This window comes from Schistocerca nitens, chromosome 7, assembly GCF_023898315.1.
Source record: "Schistocerca nitens isolate TAMUIC-IGC-003100 chromosome 7, iqSchNite1.1, whole genome shotgun sequence".
Taxonomy (NCBI): Eukaryota; Metazoa; Arthropoda; class Insecta; order Orthoptera; family Acrididae; genus Schistocerca; species Schistocerca nitens.
In genome coordinates this window covers 26,821,263-26,848,921 of record NC_064620.1, presented here as the reverse complement: position 1 = coordinate 26,848,921, position 27,659 = coordinate 26,821,263, and the positions used below count along the sequence as shown (strand labels likewise).

The 27,659-nt window shown below is 41.6% G+C and overlaps 1 protein-coding gene across 1 annotated transcript in view; it reads left to right on the top strand.

Moving 5' to 3' along the window:
- Window positions 1-27,659, top strand: part of LOC126195241 (lachesin-like) — a 321,469-nt gene that overhangs the window by 55,741 nt on the left and 238,069 nt on the right. The window contains exon 4 of the mRNA XM_049933768.1: window positions 20,815-20,985. Coding sequence (XP_049789725.1) covers window positions 20,815-20,985 — 171 coding nt within the window. The remainder of the gene's footprint in view (window positions 1-20,814; window positions 20,986-27,659) is intronic.

The window sequence follows — 27,659 nt, the reverse complement described above, 5'->3', positions numbered from 1 at the left end:
ACGAAACTTTGTGGAATGAATGAATGACACTTTGCATTGATTCATAAAACTGCTAGTTCAGTATGACATGCGTTACTACACCACTTTCATTTGTTAGCGCTATTTTTATGTCGCGAGAAGAGTGTGTATAAAGACACAAAATCATAAACATCATGTAAAATTTTATCTATTTGAATACAAATTTTCTCAAGTGTTTGATTGGTGTTAAACACTGAGCAAAGTGGATCAACACAGAAAGCTCGAAGAGTTTGGTCATCGCACTTCAGGCTGTCAGCTATTGGCTTAGCTTCAGTAGTGATGTACTGGCCGCGCTTCCTTGAAATTATTTTTTTTTTTTTTGGTCATCAGTCTACTGACTGGTTTGAGGCGGCCCGCCACGAATTCCTTTCCTGTGCTAACCTCTTCTTCTCAGAGTAGCACTTGCAACCTACGTCCTCAATTATTTGCTTGACGTATTCCAATCTCTGTCTTCCTCTACAGTTTTTGCCCTCTACAGCTCCCTCTAGTACCATGGAAGTCATTCCCTCATGCCTTAGCAGCTGTCCTATCATCCTGTCCCTTCTCCTTATCAGTGTTTTCCACATATTACTTTCCTCTCCGATTCTGCGTAGAACCTCCTCATTCCTTACCTTATCAGTCCACCTAATTTTCAACATTCGTCTATAGCACCACATCTCAAATGCTTCGATTCTCTTCTGTTCCGGGTTTCCCACAGTCCATGTTTCACTACCATACAATGCTGTACTCCAGGCGTACATCCTCAGAAATTTCTTCCTCAAATGAAGGCCGGTATTTGATATTAGTAGACTTCTCTTGGCCAGAAATGCCTTTTTTGCCATAGCGAGTCTGCTTCTGATGTCCTCCTTGCTCCGTCCGTCATTGGTTATTTTACTGCCTAGGTAGCAGAATTCCTTTACTTCATTGACTTCGTTACCATCAATCCTGATGTTAAGTTTCTCGCTGTTCTCATTTCTACTACTTCTCATTACCTTCGTCTTTCTCCGATTTACTCTCAAACCATACTGTGTACTCATTAGACAGTTCATTCCGTTCAGCAGATCATTTAATTCTTCTTCACTTTCACTCAGGATAGCAATGTCATCAGCGAATCGTATCGTTGATATCCTTTCACCTTGTATTTTAATTCCATTCCTGAACCTTTTTTTTTATTTCCATCATTGCTTCCTCGATGTACAGATTGAAGAGTAGGGGTGAAAGGCTACAGCCTTGTCTTACACCCTTCTTAATACGAGCACTTCGTTCTTGATCGTCCACTCTTATTATTCCCTCTTGGTTGTTGTACATATTGTATATGACCCGTCTCTCCCTATAGCTTAAAGCAAGAAGTAAGAAGTCCCATGCTTCTTTACAGAGCGTAGGGGAACGATGCGGGAAACCCGCATCGCCTTACTAGGCAAGGTCCTAATGGAGGTGGTTTGCCGTTGCCTTCCTCCGACCGTAATGGGGATGAATGATGATGATGAAGACGACACAACAACACCCAGTCATCTCGAGGCAGGAAAAATCCCTGAAACCGCCGGGAATTGAACCCGGGACCCCGTGCTCGGGAAGCGAGGACGCTACCGCGAGACCACGAGGGGCGGACCCCTATAGCTTACCCCTACTTTTTTCAGAATCTCGAACAGCTAGCACCATTTTATATTGTCGAAGGCTTTTTCCAGGTCGACATATCCTATGAAAGTGTCTTGATTTTTCTTTAGCCTTGCTTCCATTATTAGCCGTAACGTCAGAATTGCCTCTCTCGTCCCTTTACTTTTCCTAAAGCCAAACTGATCGTCACCTAGCGCATTCTCAATTTTCTTTTCCATTCTTCTGTATATTATTCTTGTAAGCAGCTTTGATGCATGAGCTGTTAAGCTGATTGTGCGATAATTCTCGCGCTTGTCAGCTCTTGCCGTCTTCGGAATTATGTGGATGATGCTTTACCGAAAGTCAGATGGTATGTCGCCAGACTCATATATTCTACACACCCACCTGAATAATCGTTTTGTTGCCACTTCCCCCAATGATTTTAGAAATTCTGATGGAATGTTATCTATCCCTTCTGCCTTATTTGACCGTAAGTCCTCCAAAGCTCTTTTAAATTCCGATTCTAATACTGGATCCCTATCTCTTCTAAATCGACTCCTGTTTCTTCTTCCATCACATCAGACACATCTTAACCCTCATAGAGGCTTTCAATGTATTCTTTCCACCTATCTGCTCTCTCCTCTGCATTTAACAGTGGAATTCCCGTTGCACTCTTAATGTTACCACCGTTGATTTTAATGTCACCAAAGGTTGTTTTGACTTTCCTGTATGCTGAGTCTGTCCTTCCGACAATCATATCTTTTTCGATGTCTTCACATTTTTCCTGCAGCCATTTCGTCTTAGCTTCCCTGCACTTCCTATTTAATTCATTCCTCAGCGACTTGTATTTCTGTATTCCTGATTTTCCTAGGACATGTTTGTACTTCCTCCTTTCATCAATCAACTGAAGTATTTCTTCTGTTACCCATGGTTTCTTCGCAGCTACCTTCTTTGTACCTATGTTTTCCTTCCCAACTTCTGTGATGGCCCTTTTTAGAGATGTCCATTCCTCTTCAACTGTACTGCCTACTGCGCTATTCCTTATTGCTGTATCTATAGCGTTAGAGAACTTCAAACGTATCTCGTCATTCCTTAGTACTTCCGTATCCCACTTCTTTGCGTATTGATTCTCCCTGACTAATGTCTTGAACTTCAGCCTACTCTTCATCACTACTATATTGTGATCTGAGTCTACATCTGCTCCTGGGTACGCCTTACAATCCAGTATCTGATATCGAAATCTCTGTCTGACCATGATGTAATCTAATTGAAATCTTCCCGTACCTCCCGGCCTTTTCCAAGTATACCTCCTCCTCTTGTGATTCTTGAACAGGGTATTCGCTATTACTAGCTGAAATTTGTTACAGAACTCAATTAGTCTTTCTCCTCTTTCATTCCTCGTCCCCTAGCCCATATACTCTTGTAACCTTTTCTTCTACTCCTTCCCTTACAACTGCATTCCAGTCGCCCATGACTATTAGATTTTCGTCCCCCTTTACATATTGCATTACCCTTTCAATATCCTCATACACCTTCTCTATCTCTTCATCTTCAGCTTTAGACGTCGGCATGTATACCTGAACTATCGTTGTCGGTGTTGGTCTGCTGTCGATTCTGATTAGAATAACCCGGTCACTGAACTGTTCACAGTAACACACCCTCTGTCCTACCTTCCTATTCATAACGAATCCTACACCTGTTATACCATTTTCTGCTGCTGTTGATATTACCCGATACTCATCTGACCAGAAATCCTTGTCTTCCTTCCACTTCACTTCACTGACCCCTACTATATCTAGATTGAGCCTTTGCATTTCCCTTTTCAGATTTTCTAGTTTCCCTATCACGTTCAAGCTTCTGACATTCCACGCCCCGACTCGTAGAACGTTATCTTTCGTTGATTATTCAATCTTTTTCTCATGGTAACCTCCCCCTTGGCAGTCCCCTCCCGGAGATCCGAATGGGCGACTATTCCGGAATCATTTGCCAATGGAGAGATCATCAGGCCACTTCTTCAATTACAGGCCACATGTCCTGTGGATACACGTTACGTGTCTTTAATGCAGTGGTTTCCATTGCCTTCTGCATCCACATGTCGTTGATCATTGCTGATTCTTCCGCCTTTAGAGGCAATTTCCCACCCCTAGGACAAGAGAGTGCCCTGAACCTCTATCCGCTCCTCCGCCCTCTTTGACATGGCCGTTGGCAGAGTGAGGCTGACTTCTTATGCCGGAAGTCTTCGGCCGCCAATGCTGCTTGAAATTGTAATGGACCTATCTGGACTACCAGGAAGCGGCCAGGAAGGTTGCTTTCAGAATTCTAGTGGAACAATTGAATGACATTAGCTACCGAAAAGTCCCTGCGCATTTAAAACTGTAGAAGCTTTCATTATGCCATTTCGACTTGTTTTTTGACAATATAACTTCTGCCTTCTTAATGACAGTGTGTACATATGGTATAATAAATTGTGAACATTTGAAACTCTTCATAATGTCACACTTTAGATTGTCTTTATGATAATGTATTGTAATGGTGTGAAACACATTTGGAATTTATGTCTTCCTTGAAGTGACCCTGGAAAAAGAACCCTATAACAATCTGAACTACTAATATTTTTGGTAATCCATTAGCAATTTAAATTTGATCCTTTGCAAAACCGGTTAAAGAGTGTTCAGAGTTCTGACGCAAGTATATCAGAATTCAAATGAGCTACTTTTGAGATATCTGGGGATCTTATTCTGTACAGCACAGTACAGTACACAACACGTATACCTTTACCGTTGCTATAAGGAATGATCTTCACTTTTCACGCTGAAGTTCCTGAAGAACGTACCTGTTTGTAAAGCATTAGTGCATACTTAACTGTATAGCGGTTTTAAACATGGCTGTTACCAGAAACCGTATACTAGTTTCAACATGGGACTATACAGCCAACCGGTTGCACATAAACGGTAGATACATTGACCTAGGTTCCGACACCTACTAGGGGTGTCTTCATCACAATGAAATCTTGATAAATCCTACAAAATACTAAATAGAAAATTAGGTATGACAACACATGAAAAATGATGACAATTTTCATGGCGTGCAAAGGCTCCTTACGTAAAATTCCATTTGGCAAAAAGTAATGGTCGGAATTTAGAACAACTATGCTGAAGTCAAAAGTTAAGTAAAACGTTATAGCCTTTGCCACGTGTGCCTAGCTAGGAACATCAGACTGATCGGCCCAGTGGCTTACACTGCTGCCACGAAAACAATACGAGTTGCACCGCCTGTCGGGCGCGGACACTGACATTGCAACAGAAATAACTGAAAAAACGACAATCAATTTTAAAAAACAAAATATAAATAATGAGAGCTTAATGTCTTTTCGAAAATACACATTAGTCAAGCAGATTAAGTATAATAGAGCCATCTGTTAAGCTTCACAGAGTTGCTTTTATGTAAATGACAGAAAGATGTAGGGTTTTTTTTTCCTTTCTGAAATTCTGTCAAAAAGCGAAATCGAGCATTCGCCTTCCGTATCACGATCTCCACATGCTCATTCCATTCCATATCGCTTTGCAACGTTACGTCCAGGTATTTCTACAACGTGGCTGTGTCAAGGAGGACACTACTAATCATGTACCCGAACATTAGGTTTTTTTCCCTACTCATAGGCATTAACTTACATCCATCATACTTGTATCATCTTGTATATACCTTCCAGTCACTGATCTTCGACACCTTCCTATACACCGCGGCGTCATCAGAGAACAACTGCAGATTGCTGCCCACCGTGTCCGCCAGATCATTTACGTATATAGAAAATAGCAGCGGTCCTATCACACATCCCTGGGGCACTCCTGATGTTACCCCTATCTGATGAACACCAAACCTTTTTCACAGAACAAATAAATTTTCTACCGATTTTTCCATTAAATAGCTGATCCATGTTAAACCTCTCGGTGGCAGTGCAACTGCATACTGATTGATACTAGCTTAAAGGAAAAAGGGTAAGTATCCTCGGGAGATCTCAAGATAATAACATCCAAAGATATCCTATATTCCGCAGAATCTACTCAACAGAGCTTCCAAACTGCCCTGGTGATGACTGCTACGTTTCAGTGACTTCCCCATGCAACCCCAAACATTTGTATTGGATTAAGACAGGACGATTTACCGGGCCTTTCGTGTTACGAATTTGTGTGTCAGTGTTCTTCAAACCAGAAAGGTGTGCATCGAGTTTTGTGAACAGGGCTGTTGTCATCTTGGCAGATGTGAGAATCCACATAATACGACTCATCATGAAGATGCAGCTACAATGACTACATTTTGCAAGAGTAATGCTGGAATAAATATCCTGATTCATGATCACGTTATCCTGAACATGTTAGTCTCCTGTGAGAAACACCGACGGAGCATACCTACCTGAATAAAAACGCTCCACAGCCTGCGGATTGAATGCATCATTGGGTATTCGGCGCACTCGACATCTTGAATTATTAGAAAATGCATAAATCGCGATTCGTTGGGCTACGCTACATGCCTGCAGTCCACTACTGTCCCGTTTCTGGTTTATTGGCCATTTTAGGTGTGTGGATTTATCCGGCACTGTTAGCAATGGGCTTTTGTGAAGTATCCGTCTCCAGACGACCATTGCATCCAAGTATCTTCAGAATGTTCGCTCGGAAACTGCTTGAGAACTGGCAGCAGCAGTTTGTGTTGGGTTTGAAACCGATTAACCATTGACAAGGCCTGACACTCTTCTCTGGCAATTGTCGGTTATGATCTTTTTACGATCACAGTTCCTTCACCGTGTTCGTCCGCTGCGAGTTGTAAACTATTCGCCGCAGGTGTGTTGGACCCGCAGCGTTGATACACAACCAAATTGGACAGCTCCATCCACTGTATGGCCAAGGGCACATCCAAACACGACAGCTCCTTTCAGACATTGTGTTACATCCTCAGATCGACCCATTCTACTGTGCTCAATCCACACAACAGAATTTTACGTACAAAGTACACTGCTGGCCACCGTAAATGCAACACCAAGAAAGACAAGAGGTAGCACAACAAAATTTATTTTGTAGATAACATGTTGACCAAGTATCAAATGATTACGTTTACAGATGTCTGCGACATGTGGTTCCTGCCAGAATCAGTAGCCAGAGTAGCCGCCATTGTTGGAGATCACCGCTGCCACAAGTCTCGGCATTGAGTCAAAGAGAGGTTGGATGTGTTCCTGGGGTACAGCAGCCCAAGCAGCTTCCACACGTTGCCAAAGATCATCTGGTGTGGCAGCTGGGGATGTAATCTGGGTCTCTCGTTGAGCAACCATGGACCACATGTTTTCTATCGGCGAAAGATCCGGAGAGCGAGCCGGCCAGGGAAGCAATTCAATCTGGTTATTGACGAAGAACCTTTGGACAATGCGTGTCACGTGTGGTCGCGCATTATCCTGTTGAAATATGGCTGTGGCCGAGCCCTGAAGGTAAGGAAGGACAACTGGCTCCAGCACCTCGGATATGTAGCGCCGGCTATTTAAAGTACCGGCAATGCGTACTAGAGGTGTGCGAGAGTAATATCCAATACCGCCCCATACCATAATACCCGGTGCAAGACCAGTGTGGTGGTGCATAATGCAGCTGTCCAGCATCCTCTCTCCACGGTGTCTCCACACTCGAATCCGACCATCGTGGTGCTGCAGACAGAAGCGTGCCTCGTCAGTAAAGACAACGTCATTCCATTCTGCCGTCCACATCCGCCTGTCATCACACCATTTGCGACGGAGACGTCTGTGGTTCTGCGTCAATGGTAGACGAAGCAATGAACGTCTTGCGGACAGACCACTCTGCTGTAAACGGCGTCGAATGGTACGCGCAGACACTGGATGATGCGTTACAGACGCAATGTGCTGTGCTATGGTTCGGGATGTCACTGAGCGATCCGTCACTGCCATGCGCACAATTTGCCTATCAGCACGTGCAGTGGTGCACCGAGGTGAATGCGATCGACCACGTCGGTCCGTCGTACCCTCCTGCATCCAACGGTCACATATCCGCATTACAGTTGTTTGGTTTCGTCCAACACGACTAGCGATTTCTCTGTATGATAATCCACAATCTCGGTAAGCCACTATCCTTCCTCTGACGAACTCGGATACTTGATCAAACGATGTTCGCTGTTGTCTACGAGGCATAACTGATCGTCTTGTGAAACAACCACAAGGTAAACACACGTGCCGAACGTACACTCGTCGAAATCGCCAAGCCTTAAATGGCGCTATGAGGCGGCGCCACAGGCGCGCGTGATGTGCGTCTGCGCTGAAATTCTGATCAATTGCATATCTCATCGCAGCAAACCCATGGTATAAATTTCACTTGATTCGGATGCTTCCTTCAGGGTGTTGCATTTACGGTGGCCAGCAGTGTACTTCACTGCCATATAGATGTAGATCTATATTCTGTAAACCACTCTGAAGTTAATGGCAGTTACTACTTCCTATTGTATCAGTTCCTGGGGCTTCCTGTGGTTCCAGTCACGTATGGAGTTCGTGAAGAATCAGTGTATCTGTGAGCACTGAAGTGACTCTGTACTGTACGAGAGTGATGTGTAGTTGTACTACGTTCCTAGATTCTTCCTTGCATCAGTTCCGCAGCATCCACAGAGTGTTCAAAAATTGATAATCGTAGTTAAATAATTTGGCGATATGATAGTGACTTCTTTTTATTTTCGTCCTGAACAACTACGACCACGAAACAACTTTCACTCCTTTTCTTTGTTTGTTGCTTTCCATTTTTCCAGTACTCCTTGATCTTGTCCCCATGTATGTAAACATAATCTTCCGCTGCCGTTGTCACAGCCAATAAAATTCTTCTGGGTTTGTAACCTCATTGTCAGCTATAAAAATCCGACGTTCCGGCGACTATTGCAAGACGGCTTCCTCAGGGTGTATTGCTACTTACTGAATTAGCGCTAGTTTCATTACTTAAATACTATGGAGTAGTGCTGTCATTGGATATGAGGGCGAGGAGAAAGGGTATTAGGTATCTTTTATTGGTCTTCGCATTGCGTGTTGTCATTGGTGGAAATAGGCGTTATCCATTGGAGTTTCCGTTATTGGTTGCCATTGGTGGACATCGACGAGTAGGAAATTGAGAGGTGACTGCAGCGAAGCGCTGTTTACTAACTGACTAGTATCGGCTAGGGCGCGTCAATCTGTGTGTACCCTCCGCCGCTGTGGCCCACCCCACGCCTGTTGCTTTGCGAGAGCTGTCCTACCACGAAACTGTCACTGCTGGCAGCTAAGACGCTTTGAGTCGGACCCGTCTTCTCCATGCATGCTGTCAGGTCGCTTGGCTATTTCTATAGCCTCTCTGATGTTCCTCCTCAAGCTAAACAGCTCGTTTCGCCAGTACGCGGGCCATTCTAAATTCAATCTTCATCCTGCACTCTTCCTGGCGTTCTGCCACCGCTGATTTGTTGTGTAGTTTGAGACGGATATATCTCTACAACGACGTTCTGGGTTCGACGAAAGATACAATTGACAAGTTTCAGGCCGCCGGAATTTATGAAATCGGGTGCGAAGGTGATGTGGTGTATGTAGGCGAGACTGGGTGTCCAATAAGCACAAGGTTTTCTGAACACGGGAGACATATCCGTATCAAGAAAAAAAAAATCAGAGGTGACAGAACACCAGGAACAGTGCAGGATCAGTACTGAATTTCGAGAGGCCCGCGTACTGGGGAAACAGCTTTTTAAATAATTACTATTAAAAACAGTCTTGATCACGATTTATTTAACAAGGTGACCGGTTTCGACCACTACTGTGGTAATCTTCAGACCTATAAGTTGTATACAAAGCTCTAATTAGAGGGCTACATACATTAAACAAAATACATAAAGTTATAAAGCTATAAAACGTTGAATTACCATTGAGTAGGAACCTCTTTCTGTTGGAGAATCACTACTGGAGAAACCAGTGCACGTCTTACTATATATAATGGAGGCTCCACCCACTTCTGACTGCATGATGTCATTATTAACCAATGAGTTATAAGTTGAATTACAATTTAAAATTTCTTAGTTAAAAGAACATTGTCAAGAATTAGAAATAAATACACACTAAACTTAGCTTATTAAACAGCTATTGTCAATTAAGAAGCGTTAAAAATATTTAAATATGTAGGAAAATGAACTTCGGTTTGGCAGTACATGGGTTGCCCTCTCAAGGCCTGTCAGTGAACCATTTGGTTGCTATGGTGAAGTTAGCCTGCTGCTTCATCTTTGCAACGGCGTCTAACTTCACCATAGCAACCAGTGGTTCCAAATGGTTCACTGACAGGCCTTGAGAGGGCAACCCATGTTCTGCCAAACCGAAGTTCATTTTCCTACATATTTAAATATTTTTAACGCTTCTTAATTGACAATAGCTGTTTAATAAGCTAAGTTTAGTGTGTATTTATTTCTAATCCTTGACAATGTTCTTTCAACTAAGAAATTTTAAATTGTAATTCGACTTATAACTCATTGGTTAATAATGACATCATGCAGTCAGAAGTTGGTGGAGCCTCCATTATATATAGTAAGACGTGCACTGGTTTCTCCAGTAGTGATTCTCAAACAGAAAGAGGTTCCTACTCAATGGTAATTCAACGTTTTATAGCTTTATAACTTTATGTATTTTGTTTAATGTATGTAGCCCTCTAATTAGAGCTTTGTATACAACTTATAGGTCTGAAGATTACCACAGTAGTGGTCGAAACCGGTCACCTTGTTAAATAAATCGTGATCAAGACTGTTTTTAATAGTAATTATTTATAAGACATTGATCACTGCTGTTCCCGTAATGCATTCAAAAGTAACAGCTTTTTAGCTTTAGGAGGAACATCAGAGAGGCTAAAGAAATAGTCAAGCGACCTGACAGCATGAATGGAGAAGGCGGGTACAGACTCCCAGCGTCTTGGCTGCCAGCAGTGACAGCCTTGTGGAAGGACAGCTCTCGCAAAGCAACAGGCGCGCCGTAGGCCACAGCAGCGGAGGGTACACAGTGACTGACGCGCCCTAGCCGATACTAGACAGTTAGCAAACAGCGATACGCTGCCGTCGCCGCTCAGTTTCCTACTCGCCTGTGTTCACCAATGGCAAGCAATAAAGGAAACTCCAAGGGAAAATTCATATTTCCGCCAAAGACAACACGCAGTGCAAGGACCAATAAAAGAACACCTAATACCCTTTCTCCTCATCCTCATCTCCAATGAGAGCACTCCTCCATAATATATACTTAATTAAACTAGCGCCCATTCAGCTATTAACAATACACCCTGAGGAAGACGTCTTGCAATAGTCACTGGAACGTCGGAATTCTATAATTGACAATGCGGTCACAAACCCAGAATAAATCTCCCCGTGTATTCTTTTCCCTTCGTTAGTTTGTGTTGTTCCCGATGTCTTATTTGTACTACAGGAAGCCCTTTTAAATTTAATATTTATTTTTTGGAAAGATTTCTTATTTCTGATTCTTTGATGATATTTCCTTGTTGATCTTTCATTGTTTCTGTAATTCATGCTATTGCCGATTTCTTCTTGCAGAAATACGGCGATATTTATTGAATCGTCAGCCTGTCCTCATTGATTCGATAGATGTGACCACTAAAGATCTATCTTCTTTTACTCATTAGTTCTGGTATTTTCTCTATATATTTGTATATCTCCTCATTACCTCTCATATTCCAGCCATCTGTAGTTTCTATTTTACCCATTAATTTGTAACTCGTCTTTCAGTTACCTCTATTCTGTATAACTCGTCTTTCAGTTACCTCTATTCTGTCTAACTTATAATTCATTGTGTGGCATCCACACCCATATAAAAATTCTGATTAGTGTTTAATTTTTGTTTTTTTTTTGTTATGCATTTCTTGTTGTAAATATTCTTTGTCAAACCATATGCTCTCTGCATATTGTTAACTCTTACGTCTACTGCAAATTTTTCTACTCCATTCTCTTGTATCGTTTCTATGGCTCTGAGCACTATGGGACTTAACATTATTGGTCATCAGTCCCCTAGAACTTAGAACTAGTTACACCTAACTAACCTAAGGACATAACACAACACCCAGTCATCACGAGGCAGAGAAAACCCTGACCTCGCCGGGAATCGAACTCGGGAACCCGGGCGCGGGAAGCGAGAACGCTACCGCACTATCGTTTCTATAACAAATTTAAATTTACTTTCTCGCTCTAGTCTACCTATTTGTGTTTCATGGAGTATTGTTGCATATTTTATGTTTATAATGAATTTAGCTTCTTTAGCTGAAATTTTAAGAATTCTATTTGGTATTTCTTCCAGAAGAATTATTGTAATAACTACGTCCGTCATATTTCTATAGGCATTGCGAAATCGCCTGAAAAACCCAGAAAATTCACTTTAATTCCATTTGTTTTCCTTCCTAGAATCATTAGTTCGAATCTTAGCTCAAAATTCGGGATTCTTGTCATTTTTTTTTCTAGAATGCAATTAAACAGCAAAGGTGATATTCTTTTCTTTTCTCTAACACCAGTTTTAAGTTCAATGGCTGAGATAAGTCTCCCATTAATTTCACTTCAGGTATCGCCTTTGTTCGAGTTTCATGCATTACGTTTGGTAATTTTGCTGTAACATCATATTATCTAGGGATTCCATCTATTGTCTCTTCATCTACCGAATGAAATGGTTTTTTGAAACCGTGGCAAATTATTGATTTTAGGTTGCAAATCTGTTCTATGCCTGATGCTTTCGAAAACCTCCGTGATATTTTCCGAACTGTTTGCGTAATGTTTCTACCACTCTGTCCAGCGATATTTCTGATAATATTTTGTATGCCACTGGCAAAAGGAACACTCCTGTGTAGTTGTCGATATTTTGTTTGACTCCCTTTTTATGTTGCGAGTGGATTAACCCTATTTTCTATTATAAATTTCGATCTTCAATATTTTATTAATTGATAAATATCAATTAATGATATATTGAAGACTGCAATACTACTTTATCTAAATTGATGACCGATGTCCACATTTATGCTGACTTTTGTAATGTTACGAGTCTGTAGGCTAGTTATTCGCCCACCTAGGCCTGGTACTGACAAGAAATGATATCGTTGCACGGTTCAACGCTAGCGGGCCCAGGGGTACAGGGCGTGCCGCGGCCAGCCGGCTAGTTGACAGTTCTACCCTGCCAGGTGTAGAGGCGAACAGCGTCGCTGGATATGCGTAGATTCCAAAAGATGGGAACTGGGCAATGGTCGCTCGCTTAGCAGAATGCGGAATCACCAGCAATGGCGGACTTTCAGACAAGCTGAAAGACGACGTCCTACAGCCCTTTGAGAGTCAAATATTAATGCCAGTCTTTGCGATCTCAGATAAATGAGGCGCATCCAATGACACACCTGTATTTCAATATCTTTAAAAGTACAGAGGTTAATATTTCACAGTGAATAAATATTTTTCACTGTGAATAAATATTTTCCACAGTGAATCTCTAGATTAACAGCTTTTAGATGTTCCATGTGATTTCAACAGACGATATCTCAGTTGATAGCAATGCACTATAGCTGTCGTATCTGGAAGCCGCATGTTTGTGATTATGCAAATATTTGTCAGAAAATCGTCCTCTCCACTTTTACGTAGTAGACGAACGCAGCATGAGTACCATATATTTTGTCGTACTTGTGTTTTTATTTAAGGAGCAGTTTACTATTGTTCCAGTAAATTTATATAAATGTTGCTTGTAAGTGCTATTAAAAACTGCGCTAATTTAATAGTAGTGAATCGCACGTGTTAGCGGACTTGACGATTGAAAAGAGAGTCAAAGGAGCCTTCCGTCAAGAAGGCATAAAGAATAGTTTAAACTATAGGTAGCGACAGTTCGCACTTGCACAGGAATAACACTTTATCTATTTATGAACTAACCTTTATTTATATCTATTTTGAATAACCAGAGTGTGACCGAATATTTATAAAATTTGTTTATTTAAATATTGTAGAAATATATGAGTTTAGTAATTGAAGTGGTATGTTGCGTCAAATCATGTCTAAAGAGCTTAAGAACGATTTATTTTTGGTGGAGAAGTAGAAGCAGAGACAGCAGAACACTAAGGGAGTCAAGTGGGGACGGGGACGTCTTGAGTGAAGAGCTCAAGGGAGCGATTTGGGACTCTTTATGTCGAGTGCTGGAAGGAGTCAGAACTGTCTGCAGTGACGACGGATATTCAGTACCACCACCTCCCTTAGCGTGACGCATTACAAATAATGTTCTACCCTCATTTCATTCCGCCCACCCCCCTTCATTTCTCTTATCACAGTTTGCGTTTGTCTATTAATATTTGCAGTTTTTCTGTCACAGTGGGTCCTTTTACAGTATTCCTTCATGTCAGAGATCAAGTTAATGTGTCAAACATATTGGGCCTCTTATATATTGATTATATTTCGTTGAAACGTTTTTGCTTTGACACATATGCTAGTTACAGTTGAATATTCAAGCAAAAGTCCTTCTAGTGCGTTTTAACAGGTGTTGTAAAGATGTATTCTTCCCCCGAGTTCCCAGTGGAGGAGTTCAGCGTTCGTACCGATTATGCGGTTTGGTTATTGGTCCGCATTTTGAGGATATATAGTAACATTGATCACAGCAATATGAGACTGAAACAATTTAACAATGTTTGGTTCTCACTCATATGAAACGACCTCCTGGATGCTCTATACTCAGTAAACATTCCTGACATCTGGTTGCTTAACAAAGTAAGAAATTGCTTCCATCATAAAATGTCTGCCTCAGTATCTATATGGTCAGTGCGGCTGACTTCCTTGCGGTGGACTTGCGTTCGATTCTCGGTACTGCCACGAATTTTTCGTTAGTTTGAAGATTGCAACAGGACCACACTCGTCGTTAGGATACCAACGGATAAGCTGCTTGGCCGTGTAATAGCTGTACAACAGCCGGTAAGAGCAGCGTGCTGACCCCAAGCCATTCCATACTTCATTTCGATTACGACATTGCCCAAGGATGACACGGTGGTAGGTCGAGTCCGATTCCCCCATCTGTGCCCAGGGAGGCAATACTTGCCTTTCTTTCATCATACCTGTGAGGTAGGTCATGAATTTTTCAACTCATTCTATCGCGCTGCAAAGTGACAATAGCGCTCTTCTGGCGGAGTTACGGCAACCTTGTCGTGCTAACTTTTATGGTAGTGGTGATGTTACCTCCTCCTCACTTATAGATCTTAATGGAAATGAAAAATTAAACCGAGTGTACCTAATGGAAATATGCGAAAAGCAATCGTCATCGAAGTTAATCTGTCGGTAAAGATTGAGCAAGGGTTACATCTCAATGAAAGGAAAACTGCAAATGAAATCTGTGGAAATTAAGTTTGAAAAAAGATGAAGTTAATAAAGAAAGTAAATGTGCGGTCGTTACGTTAACAATTATCTGGCGTTAATTAGATATTTGAGATTTGGAGAAAATTACGGTCGCCAGTCCAATGGATAACTACTATAATACCAGAAAAAGAAAAGTTAATGCTCATATAATTAGCACTAAAAGCGTGTCAACTGAAGGTTGACCGTGTTGTCTGAAAACTGAAAGTTTGTCAGAAGTAATAAATTTCGCTACATTCTGACTAAATTTAGCAAAAGAATGAATAAAACTGGAAACTTGAAAGTTAATATAGAGACTGAAATTAATAGTGAACTTTGTTTCTGAAGCACTACGAAATAAAATAAAATAAGGTTATTCTTGTGCTACCTCAACAATCATCTCAAAAGCAACTTGAATCTACGCAATATAGAAGTAAGAGATTTAATTTTGAACTTGAATTAAATGATTTTGAACAATCAACAATAGTAATATTTAGTACGCATCAAGATGAGCTGCAGTGAAAGGTAAGCTAAAATATGCTAACAAAACTCGCGCTCTTAATTTGTGCTTGTGTAATCTAAATATAGTTTCGTTTGGTTATTTTAGCCAGCTATGAATACCTTAACTGAACTTTGAAATGAATGCAGTGAAAGGGAATGATAATACTTTAATGCTGGCGTTTGAATTTCAACGACACTCGGGTTCATTTCGGAAAATGAAGGGATCCTGCTTGGTAATGCAATTGGGACAATGAACAACAACGGTTAATGCTAAGTTGCTGTATTTTAGTGATGCAAATGGAACAGTTTGAAAAGCTGCGGTCAGCCATACAGTTGTAAAACTTTACGTGCTTTCAGTCTTCCTTGTTGGTTGATTGAAGGTTTGAAGGCGTCGATCAAGGAGGTGGCGACAACCACACATTGTCGGCCGTCGCTGTTGCAGAAGCTGGATGCTGGCGCGCCTTCTTCTCGACACGGCCACCAGTCGAAACGGGCTCTTGATGTGTGCCAGCCAATGCTTCCCATCCGCGTCACCGTGCCAGAAACTATTATAGCAAGTCGAGCGCAATTACATGCTGCCAAACCCTGGAAACGCGGCAACTCGCGGGAGCGTCACTCAACACACCTGCTCCACCGCCCTACTCCGGCCAGACTCTGCCCTGCCCGCGCTCTACCAAAGATCCTGAACACTTTGGTTCTCCACACGACCTATCGATGTAATCGCTCGATAGCATAGTTTTCCCTAGGCAAGACCCATAGTAAAAATACAAATAATATTTACAAAACAAACCAATTATACATCGGCATATATATATACAAACTAGCGGACCCGACAGACGTTGTCCTGCATGATATTTCAAGCGATTAGGATAGTAGACAAAGTATGAAATGAAAGACAAATAATGTAATTCTATCATTATTCTTTATTTTGAAATAACATCAATTTTTCTAACAACAATTGGTTATAATCAATAGAGCTTGTTTAATTTTATCTTAATGCGAGTTGATGAACAATAATTTGAGTCAATTCCTGAGGAGTATAAATGAATAAACTTGACAGTTTTCCAACGCGAGAACACCCCACATATACTTGGCCTTGTGAGGAGACCGGATTTTCTAGACCCAACCCACAAATCGACATTGATTGACCTTGCATAAAAATAAAATATTAGGTAATGACATGTGTAGATTGTACCTGTTGCTGGATTTCCTTGCTTGATATTTAAATTATATCCATCTTCTCCTTCCCAAAATATCAATGGATATTGCAAAGCATCGTAAGAGCGATGACTGTCTTCAGTCGTATGCACTGTGTTATCTCTGCGTTGGATTCGTATATCTCGACGTTCAAATGCGTCGCCAACCATAACAACTGCAACTTCATTAACGGTCGGTGCCTTATATCGGCCCGCGTGCTGCCCAGATGGTACTGTCTCCTCTTCGATGACGATCGTACAGTTGTTGTTTTGCAGTCTGTTTGAAACGGTATTGAACAAATGGATCAACTGGTTGTGATTCTGTAAAAACGTTTCTAAAATACCCACATTTCTCGCTCCTGCATCTGCTCTATATGGTTGTACTGGCAGCGTGCGTTTATTTGCTGCTCCTCATCACCCATGAAGCAGATTTGCAGAAGTTTTGAGTCGGTATCAGGCTTCGGAATTAAAGAACCAATTTGATGATTCACTTGGCCTGAATCTTAAACGTTGATTGAAAATTGCGACCATCCACATTCTGAACGATTTTTGTTGCTCCAAATGATGTCATTTGAAAGCACGAATTAAATTTGCGAATTTTACGCAAAAACAGTTTAGATTGAGATATAGCTCCAGCCAATAGTGAATTCAATGGTTCTGGCGGTGAATTCACTGGTGGCAATACAACTGTTCCAGACGCGCAGCAAAACCGGCCGATCCACCTTTGTATTTGAGTGCATGACAGTGCTGGAATTGTTTATTCATAGCACTGATTACAATTTGTGAATGTGACAAATAGTCGATCTCCGACTCATATTCAAACGCAAGGCGAAGAAGTGATGCACGTGTCAATGTGCGATACACTTGTTGTTTACGTGTACTGAATATGTCGGTGAATCGTTGACGGGCCAATCTTTGTCTCAAAGCATTAGCTCGAAGGCGTTCGTTGCGTTGCTCTTGACTTTCATTAGCACGTCTGATTGCAGCCTGGTTTCTTAAATTTTCATTGTCCATCAGTGATCTTCTGCCGATCTATTTAACCGACCGTTCAGGACTAATCGTGAATTCCGAGTCCGTCGACCAATATTTCCTCCTTGTTCACGAAGACGTGGCATTGTTTTATGTATTTAATTTATATGTGAATATAATACACTTAATATTCACTGAAATGCGACACCTGAAATATCAAAACACACCATACAAAAAAATTTTAATGTCAAAATAACAGAACACATTTAATGTAATACACTCAAATTAAAATGTCCAAAAATAAACGCAATCCTATACACGCAACTTACATCAGAACATAATACTCTCAATATTGCACACAAAATTCAACGCCACCTACCGTGCTGAGTTATGAATGTAAATTTTCCAGGCCCCCACTTGAATGCAGCCGGCCGGAGTTGCCGAGCGGATCTAGGCGCTACTGTCTGGAACCGTGCGACCGCTACGGTCACAGGTTCGAATCCTGCCTCTGGCTTGGATGTGTGTGATGTCCATAGGTTGGTTAGGTTTAAGTAGTTCTATGTTCTAGGGGACTGATGACCTGAGATGTTAAGTCCCATAGTGCTCAGAGCCATTTGAACCACTTGAATGCATACACAAAAATTCATTCAAGTCGATCCAGCCGTTTAGTTGCAGTATAGATAAATATCCTAAATACCGACTGGAGCGTGTGGTGTTTTTCTTTTTAATATATATTGATGAAATTATTATTCTCTTCTGAAGATTCAGAAATCTGTTGAGTTTTGCACCACTTCTTGGCGGGAAGAGCAAAGACTTTACAAATAACTTAAGTACTGTAAGTTATAGTTTATCTATATTTCACCTGAAATCGTTTGCAGAAGGCGTAGCGTTCTCAAGATTAAGAACAGAGTTCGCATTGCCACTTAATTTATCTGTATCGTGATCATGTTCGATCACGACCGGATATGAGACATAGCAACTACGAACAGAGAAACCTAAGGGACCAGACAGAGCTGGAAAGTTTATTTTGTATACTACATCACACACTAAAAGAAGTTGGATTTGAATCACAAACAAGGTAAATAGCAATGCGCCTTCTGCCTTAACTATGACGTTTGCCGACATGGAGTCGGTCCCTGGCAGCTGTATGAAAACTATAAAAACACCGTGATTTCTGTTGCAATTAATAGGAGATGGATAGTATAGAAATACTTTAAGTAATAAGTAGGCACTACAGCATTTGAGAGCACAATAACCAATTTAATTACCTTAGTCAGTATTTCTAACAATAGGATCCGTACATTCCAATTTTATACCTTGCTGGCTGTTTCTTGAAATAAAGTCCTTTAACATTTTCGACATTTCATCTTAGCTGCACACATAAATTCTTGCATAGCACTGCACAATAGTAATATTATATAATAACTAATTAGTGATTGCGGACCACGCCATATACGCGTCCGCCGTCTTTAAAAAAGATCACGACTGGGTTAATAGAAGAGGATTACAATTCTTCAGCTGTCAAAAAATGAGAAGCACAAAATATCTCTATCGATACAAATTATGAACAATTCGTATTCTGCGCCGTGGCGCGTAAGGTATTCTTTGAAATATCAGGTGGTCTCTGCTCAGCGACGATCTAAGAAATTTTTACAAAGAGGGGTTTTATGAACCTGCATGGTTAGATTATCGAATGTAAGTTTATTTAAGGGGTTCCGGAAAGGCTCAAAATCATGAAAAGTTCAATTTTTACTTTTTTGCGTTTTCTGAATCTGCAGTCTATTACCTTTTAATAGATATATCATTTATTCAATTCCGAAGACTACAACTATTTTTAATTTTTTTTTTGAAATGTGTTCTACATGGGCGTGACCCACTGTGGCGCTGTTAAACTGCTGTCAAATGGTGTTATTATTAACGTCCGTGTTCATCAGGTACATTTTAGTGATGTGAGATAAAGTATGTGTTGTGGCTAACCTGTGATGGTTCAATGTATATCGCTGGTGTGATTGTCGATTGTTTCATGTTTATTTACTCTGTCGTTATCTCGGAAATATTCGTAATTAATTCTGTTTCTTGAGTCTCAGTTTTGTTGAAGTATAATAATGAGTAAAAGTAAAGTTATTAGAAATCCTCTGAAGGCTTTTAAGAAAAGGAGAAATGTTGGAAAGCCAAAGGTATATAGAAATATGGGAATGAAGATAGGTTCTAACATGGTACGAGCGATGCTTGCTTTAGACAAGGAACGCCTTTGGGCTGCAGACAGGGCTGTAAAGAGTCTAGAAATACAAAGGAACAGGAGGAAGCTGGAGGAGGAGTTTGCAGAGGATGAAGATAATCCATCCTATGGACCTGGAATGCACTAAAAAATTAATCCAATCTTTGTCGCTCGATTCCCAAAACTTTTATTTTCTCATACTAATTACATGTTTTCTAAGGATCTTCCAAACATATTTGTTTCAAACTTTCAGTAAATGTTACACAGTACCTTCTGCATAATTTAACACAGCCTTTTTCCAAAAAAACTGTATATTTTTGAATATACAAATAAAAAAATTGCAAAAATGTTGTGAATTTTCATTACAATTGAAAAAAAATCATCTTTAATAACTGAACTAAAATTTTGTAAAATCCCTATGTTAAGTTGTAGCCCATATTCCAATAAATAATCTGTAAAAAGTTCAACTTCCTACCTCAAATACTTTGTGACGAAAGATGTAATTTATAAGCGTTATTTTAACATTGCAAGTATAGGGCGTTCCGGAGCCCCTTAAGCTATCGAAACAGGTATTAATATTACAGGCGCCATCTGCCGGGCTGATTTGTGAATCTAAACCATCCAGCCCCCACTTGAATACATTCACAACAATTCATTCAAATAATCGATCCAGCCATTTAGTTGCAGTATAGATAAATAACCTAGATACCGACTGCAGCGCCATCTGCCGGGCTCATTTGTGAGTCTAAACCACCCAGGGCGCCACCCAAACGCAAACAAAAAAATTCATTCAGAACGGTCCACCCGTTTAGGAGGAGTTCAGTGACATACACAGGTATTGTAAAACAATTACAATATATAAAGATACCGAAACGTCATATCTTCAGTGATTCGTATGCTATGACCACACATTTATGTAACCTGTTGACGTGCACATGCGCCCAGCACTGAGTGTCGTGTGGTTGTGCGCAGTGCCGCCCGACATCCTGATCGAGGAGACGAGCGGCGACCTGGCGGTGACGGAGGGCGACAACGCGACGCTGCGCTGCCGGGCGTCGGGACGCCCTGCGCCGCGCATCTCGTGGCGCCGGGAGGACGGCGAGCACATCCTGCTGAGGCACGGCGCCCGGGACCTCTCCAGGGGTGCGTAGCGGGCGGCCGCGCTCGCAGGCTGAGGCTGGCTGGCTGGCGCGCAACACGGGGAGCCGCTCTGCGCCGAGTGTCGTCGCTGTTCTTCCCGGAACCCAGGGACACACGCGATACATGTGCCTCACAACCAAGTGAATCAGCTCGGAAAACTTCTAAAATCGGTAGGGGAAGGGAGGGACGGGGCGAGACCTATTCTCAGTTTCATAGTGAAATTATCTGAGTCGTCAAGTCACGTCTTAGTCCTCTTCAAACGTTTTCAGTGCTAGACGTTTCGATCCTCCAGCTAGGCTATTCTAGAGGGATTCAGTGTACTCTACCCACGTATCCACACACTTTTCTGCTTTTAACAGTGGTATTCCCATCTCACTCTTAATGTTACCACCATTCCTTTCTGTTTCACCATGGGCTGTTTTGACCTTTCTACATGTTGGTTCAGTTGTTCCGACAATCATTTCTTTTTCCATTTCTCACATTTTCAAGCTGCCATTTCGCTTCGGTTTCGCCGCAATTCCTGTTTACTTTTTCCTAAATAACTTGCATTTGTGCATTCCTGGTTCAAAATGGTTCAAATGGCTCTGAGCACTATGGCACTTAACATCTATGGTCATCAGTCCCCTAGAACTTAGAACTTCTTAAACCTAACTAACCTAAGGACATCACACAACACCCAGTCATCACGAGGCAGAGAAAATGCCTTACCCCGCCGGAAATCGAACCCGGGAACCCGGGCGCGGGAAGCGAGAACGCTACCGCACGACCACGAGCAGCGGACTATGTGCATTTCTGAATTTCCCTGAAAACTTTTGTACTTCCTTCTTTCGTCGATCAACCGAAGTATTTCTTTTGTTTCCCATGGTTTCTTCGCAGTTTCCTTCTTTGTACCTATGTTTTTCTTTCAGTTAGTGTGACTGCCGTTCTTAGATATGTTCATTCCTCTTCAACAAAACTGCTTACTGAGTTATTCCTTATCATAGTATCTCTGCATTACTTGCATATGTGTATTCCTGACTTTCCCTCAAAACGTTTGTACTTCCTTCTTTCGTCGATTAACTGTAGTATTTCTTCTGTTATCCATTGTTTCTTTGCAGTTTCCTTATTCATACCTAAGCTTTTCTCTCCAATTAGGGTGACTGCCGTTCTTAGATATGTTCATTCCTCTTCAACAAAACTGCTTACTGAGTTATTCCTTATCATAGTATCTCTGCATTACTTGCATATGTGTATTCCTGACTTTCCCTCAAAAAGTTTGTACTTTCTTCTTTCGTCGATTAATTGTAGTATTTCTTCTGTTACCCGTTGTTTCTTTGCAGTTTCCTTCTTCATACCTAAACTTTTCTTTCCAATTAGGGTGACTGCTGTTTTTAGATATGTTCATTCCTCTTCAACAATACTGCTTACTGAGCTATTCCTTATCATAGTATCTCTGCATTACTTAGTACTTCCATATCCCACTTACTTGCCCACTGACTCTTGTTAACTAGTCTGCTAAACTTCAGCGAACTCTTAATCACTACTAAATTTGCACCTGCGTGCGGCTTACAATCTAATATCTAATTTCAGAATCTCTGCCTGACTTTGATGTAATGCAACTGAAATCTTACCATATCTCCCTTCCTTTCAGAGTTCACTCCTCCTCTTGTGATTATTGAGCAGAGTACCTGCTATTACTAACTGAAATTCGTTGCAGAATTCAATTAGTCTATCCCCACTCTCGTTCCTAGTACCAAGCCCATATATTCCCGTAACCCTTCTGTCTACCACTTTCCCTACAGCAACATTCCAATCCCCCATGACTATTACATTTTCATCTTCTTTTATGTACTGTATTACTCGTCCAATATCCTCAAAAACTTTCTCTATGTCTTCATCTTCGGCTTGCGACGTCGGCATGTGCACCTAAACTATCATTTTCGCTATTTGTTTGGTGCTGATGAGAACAACCCTATCACTTAACTGTTCACAGTAACACACTCTCTGACCTACCTCTATATTCACAACGAATCCTATCCCAGTTATAACATTTTCTGCTGTTGTTGATATTACCCTATACTCATTTCGCTTTACTGCCCTTAACACTTTCCTTTTCTGTTTTTCAAGCTTCCCTACCACGTTTCAACTTCTAACATTCCACGCCCAGACTCGTGGAACGTTATACTTTCTTTGCTTATTCAGTCTTTTTTTCATGGTCATCTCCTCACTGGAGTGCCCTCCTGGAGTTCCAAATGGGGCCTGGTCCGAAATCTTTTGCCAATGGAGAGATCATCATGAGACTTTTTCAGTTACAGGCAAGATTTCCTGTAGATGCACATTGTGCATCCTTAATACAGTGGTTTCCATTGCCTTCTGCATTCTCTTCCCGTTGATAATTGTTGATTCTTGTGCCTTGGGCAAGAGAGTGCCTGGAAGCTCTGTCCTTTTTGACAAGGCCGTTGCGAGAATGAATGAGACTCCATATGTCTGAAATCTTCGGCCTCCATTGCTGATGATTTTTATTGAAAATTTAAGCAGTGGATGGGTCCGAACCCGGAACCTAGGCCATTTTCTTTATTACTAATCGAAGATTCTGCCCTATGCAAAGAGCGACATTAAGGAGATACCGACTCTCTATCGTAGCTGGTAGTGGAGAACCAGTCTCGCGTTCTGTGTAGCTGAGTCGTTGCTACCATCACAGTTTTCTCTCTAACAGGTATTAAAAATCACCTACCTTTGTCAGGCTGTTCAATTCCCAGCCTGGTTTGGGATTTTCTCCGTTCGGGGACTGAGTGTTGCGTTGTCCTCACCATCATTTCGTTAGGAGGAACAAGAAGGACGAATGAATTCCACACACAAAGAGTTTCCATAAGCAGTCGGCGACGAAATACACATCGCCCGATGAGATTGTGGGGCGGCGGGTGGAATAATAGATTAAATGTTTGTATTTATGCTGTTTGCCGTTCTCAACACTGGCTCTCTAACTACAATATTGGCAACCAGAAAGTGATTAGCAAAACATGAAGCCAGTAATTAGAATTCCTAGTGCCCACTTCATCTGAGAAATACATTTATGGCTACAGCTTATAGCTCTGAGGAATTAGGAGATTGTCTGGGATTCATAATCAAAAACCATTTCTCTCAAATGTTCACTATATTCTGAAAGTCAAAGACCAAAAAGGATCCACACAAACCAACTACCATAGCAGTTCAGAGTCTAATGCGCTGATGCCACTATAACTGATCATATTAAATGTTTAAGTGAATGCTCGCCATAATTTGATGATAATGTTCATCAAACGCCACGCTAATAATGGTAGAATGCCTGTCCTGCGGCGGCATGTGAAAATACGACATACGCAAAGTAAAAATAGATCATTAACGTCATCCCAAAATTAACACTTCACTCGAAAACGATTTAATTGTTACGCGTATCCCGAGTAACTTATTACTGCATCTGAGGCTGTTTATATCAACGATACCGACGCGACGCGACTCCGACTCCCGGCACAGGTGGTGCGCTAATCAGTGTCTGGAGAGAACTGGGGCCTTCCTCTTCTCGCGCAGCGTTCTTACATATAAAGCCGCGGTGCGGACGGCTAAGGGAACGCCTCATCAAATCCGCTCTCCCGACTAGCCGCTGGGCTAGTAATGCACCACTTTAAGTTATCGAATAAATCATTGCTTCCTTTGCTAATGGCCGATGAAGCTCTCAATTTAAATATGCAATCAGCACACAGATAAGTAATCATAATAAAAGTCTGACGTGGCTAAGTCAAATATTTTGGGCGAGAGAATTAATTGAATTACACTACACGCAGTAGACGATCTCTGAACTTGCCATTTGGAGATACGCTATCGCTATAGTTTTATAGTTATTCAGTTCAAACTTCTCACTTCTTTATGATTATAGCGGATCTCCCTTCTACTTAAATTGAAGCATCCTAGCTTTATTTATTCTCCTACTTAATCTATCTTGCTTCCTTAATTTTTAAGATAAAAACCAGAAAATCATAAATTTCAACTAAAATTTAAATTTTTGAGATCCTGAATACTGTTTCTACTAAATTATTATGCAGAAGGAATCTAAATATAAATTTTTAAGTTTCTAGCTCTTTTCTGTAGCGCCAATGATTTTTACAGACAAACGTCCAAATTTCGAAAATGGTTAATGTTATTGAACTGATATTCAACACATATTGGTTTAGTATTACTCCTGACATGCTAGAAACGTTTCAGGTTATTTACTTGATTTTTAAAGTATTGTGCAACACTTATGACGTCAGAGCTAGTTACAGCAGACTGGCTGGCACACAATGGAAGGATTGATGTGAATTTTATAAGGCGTGAGTAGGCTGCTTCCCTACAAGATGACCTACGGAACGACCAACCCAGGTCTTATGTTACGTGTGTCGGCAACGGTCGGGCGAGTCTTGGCTGTCCAAAGCTAACTGCAGCTCCAACCCGACTCAGCTCCATGTCCGTTCGGAACTCGGAGACACGACGTCCCGGGCACACTGGCTCGGACCCATCCTTGCAGAGGGAACATGCCGACTGGCTAACTGACATCCCTGCACCAGGAAGGAACCGACGTACGTCCGGCAGGATGGCCATGTCACGCAGGCCCAGAAACTGTCAAAAGAACCAATACACGTTGCCCGATAAGACGACCAACCAACGGTCGTCCCGCTCCAATCTCCTTCCGTCGTACATTTCAAATGTGACGCCAGCGGTCGGCGAACACTGGCTGTCCACACCTCACTGGCGCTCCGCCGCCGACTCACTGCTGCTACACCCCGACTGAGCTCCCAACTGAACTCCAGACAGACGACGACCCGGAAATACTAGTGGTCTCTCGAGAGACGGTATGACAGTGCGCTTATCGATAAGCGCTGCTGCTGCCACTGACGGGCAAGCAAAACCAGCAGCCTAGTGACGCCAGTAAATCGAATTAAAACAATAACGGTGCGACAGAACCACAAAAACAGGATGATGAGCAAATAAACGACCTGAGCGCGATCCGCGCACCGGCTCTGTCTGCATGACGAGTACGTCATTGATAACCGTACTTTTCAAGACGACAAAAGCAGAGTTCAACGAGCTGGAAGAACATGTGACTGGTTTTCTGATCACTCTCCGACCATATTACATCTCGACTGATCTGCAGAATCACGTGACGTGAACCACATAGAAAAAATGTAGGATATTTTGGAACAGTGGGTAATATGCTGGCGTCAGCATCCCCGCAATTTGGTGGAACTGCGCAATCGAATCAACAGCATGTGGCTTAATCTGGAAGTGAAGTGTCTACACAACCTTGTGGACTCAGTCCGTAGCCGAATCCTGAGGGTTAGAACGTCCAGGTGCGGATTTACACGGTATTATATGATGCTTGTAATGATTTCTTTAGAGGTGACAAATTTTTTGCCCGGTGAGGTTATTCTGTGTTACTGACAAGTGAAGTCAGAAAGAATAAACAAGTATATTTCTTGTACAAAATCAGTTGGTACTTAGAACACGTACGAGGTGCGACAGTAAAGTAATGAGACTGATGTGAAAAAAGAAGTTGCTTACCGTTTTAGTCAAGTTCAGTGTTGTCTCCTTCAATGTAGTTCGCTTCTGATTGCACACACTTTCTCCAGCGCTTCTGCCATTGATGGTAACAGTTCTGGAACTCATCTGTAATATCCTCCAAGACCCTCGTCACAGCTTTTTGGACATCTTGTGTTGTTTGAAAATGGTGTCCCTTGACCGCCGTTTTGACTCTTGGAAATAGAAAAAAGTCGCATAGTGCTATATCTTGTGAATAAGGTGGCTGTGGTAGTACTGAAATTTCTTTTGAGGTAAAAAATTGCTGTACTGACAGAGCAGTATGGGATGGCGCATTATCGTGATGCTGAATTTAATTACCAGCAATGTTAGCACGGACACGAAGATCTCTTTTACGAACTCTTTTCAAAATTTCTTTGTAGTAATATTGGTTAACTGTTTGTCCAAGAGACACCCAATCTTTATGAACAATTCCCTTGGAATCAAAGAAGCACATAAGCATACATTGCACTTTTGACTTTGACATGCACTTTTTATTGTCTGGGTGATTCCTTTGAGCACCATTGCGAACTTTGGCGTTTTGTCTCTGGATCGTTCGAAAAAAAGAAAAAAAAACTTTTATCACCAGTGATAACACGGCTCAACAATTCTGGATTGATTTCCGTTTGCTCTAACAGATCGGCTGGCACATTTTTCCGTGTTTCTCGCTGTTGTGGTGTGAGATTTTTTGGGACCATTTTTGCACAAATCTTTCTGATACCAAGATCTTCAGTTATTATTAGACGAACCCTTTCTTGATTGATGTTCAGTTCTTCTGCAATCATTTTCACGGATAGTCTTCGATCAGATCGTACGAGTTCACCACCCTGGCCAAGTTGACATCCATCCGTGAGGTTGATGGTCGTCCACTGTGGTCTTCATCTTCAACGTTCGTTCTGCTTCACTAAACATTTTATGCCAACGAAAAACTTGAGCTCTTGACATAACCTCCTCTCCAAAAGCCTTCTGAAGTTTACCGTAAGTTTTCGTCGCGTTTTCACCCAATTTAACGCAAAAAGAAAAGGCATACTGTTGCGCAACATCATGTGGTTCCATTGCCGTGACGAGAGACACAAACACTTGTTAACTTATTATAGCACAACTCACGA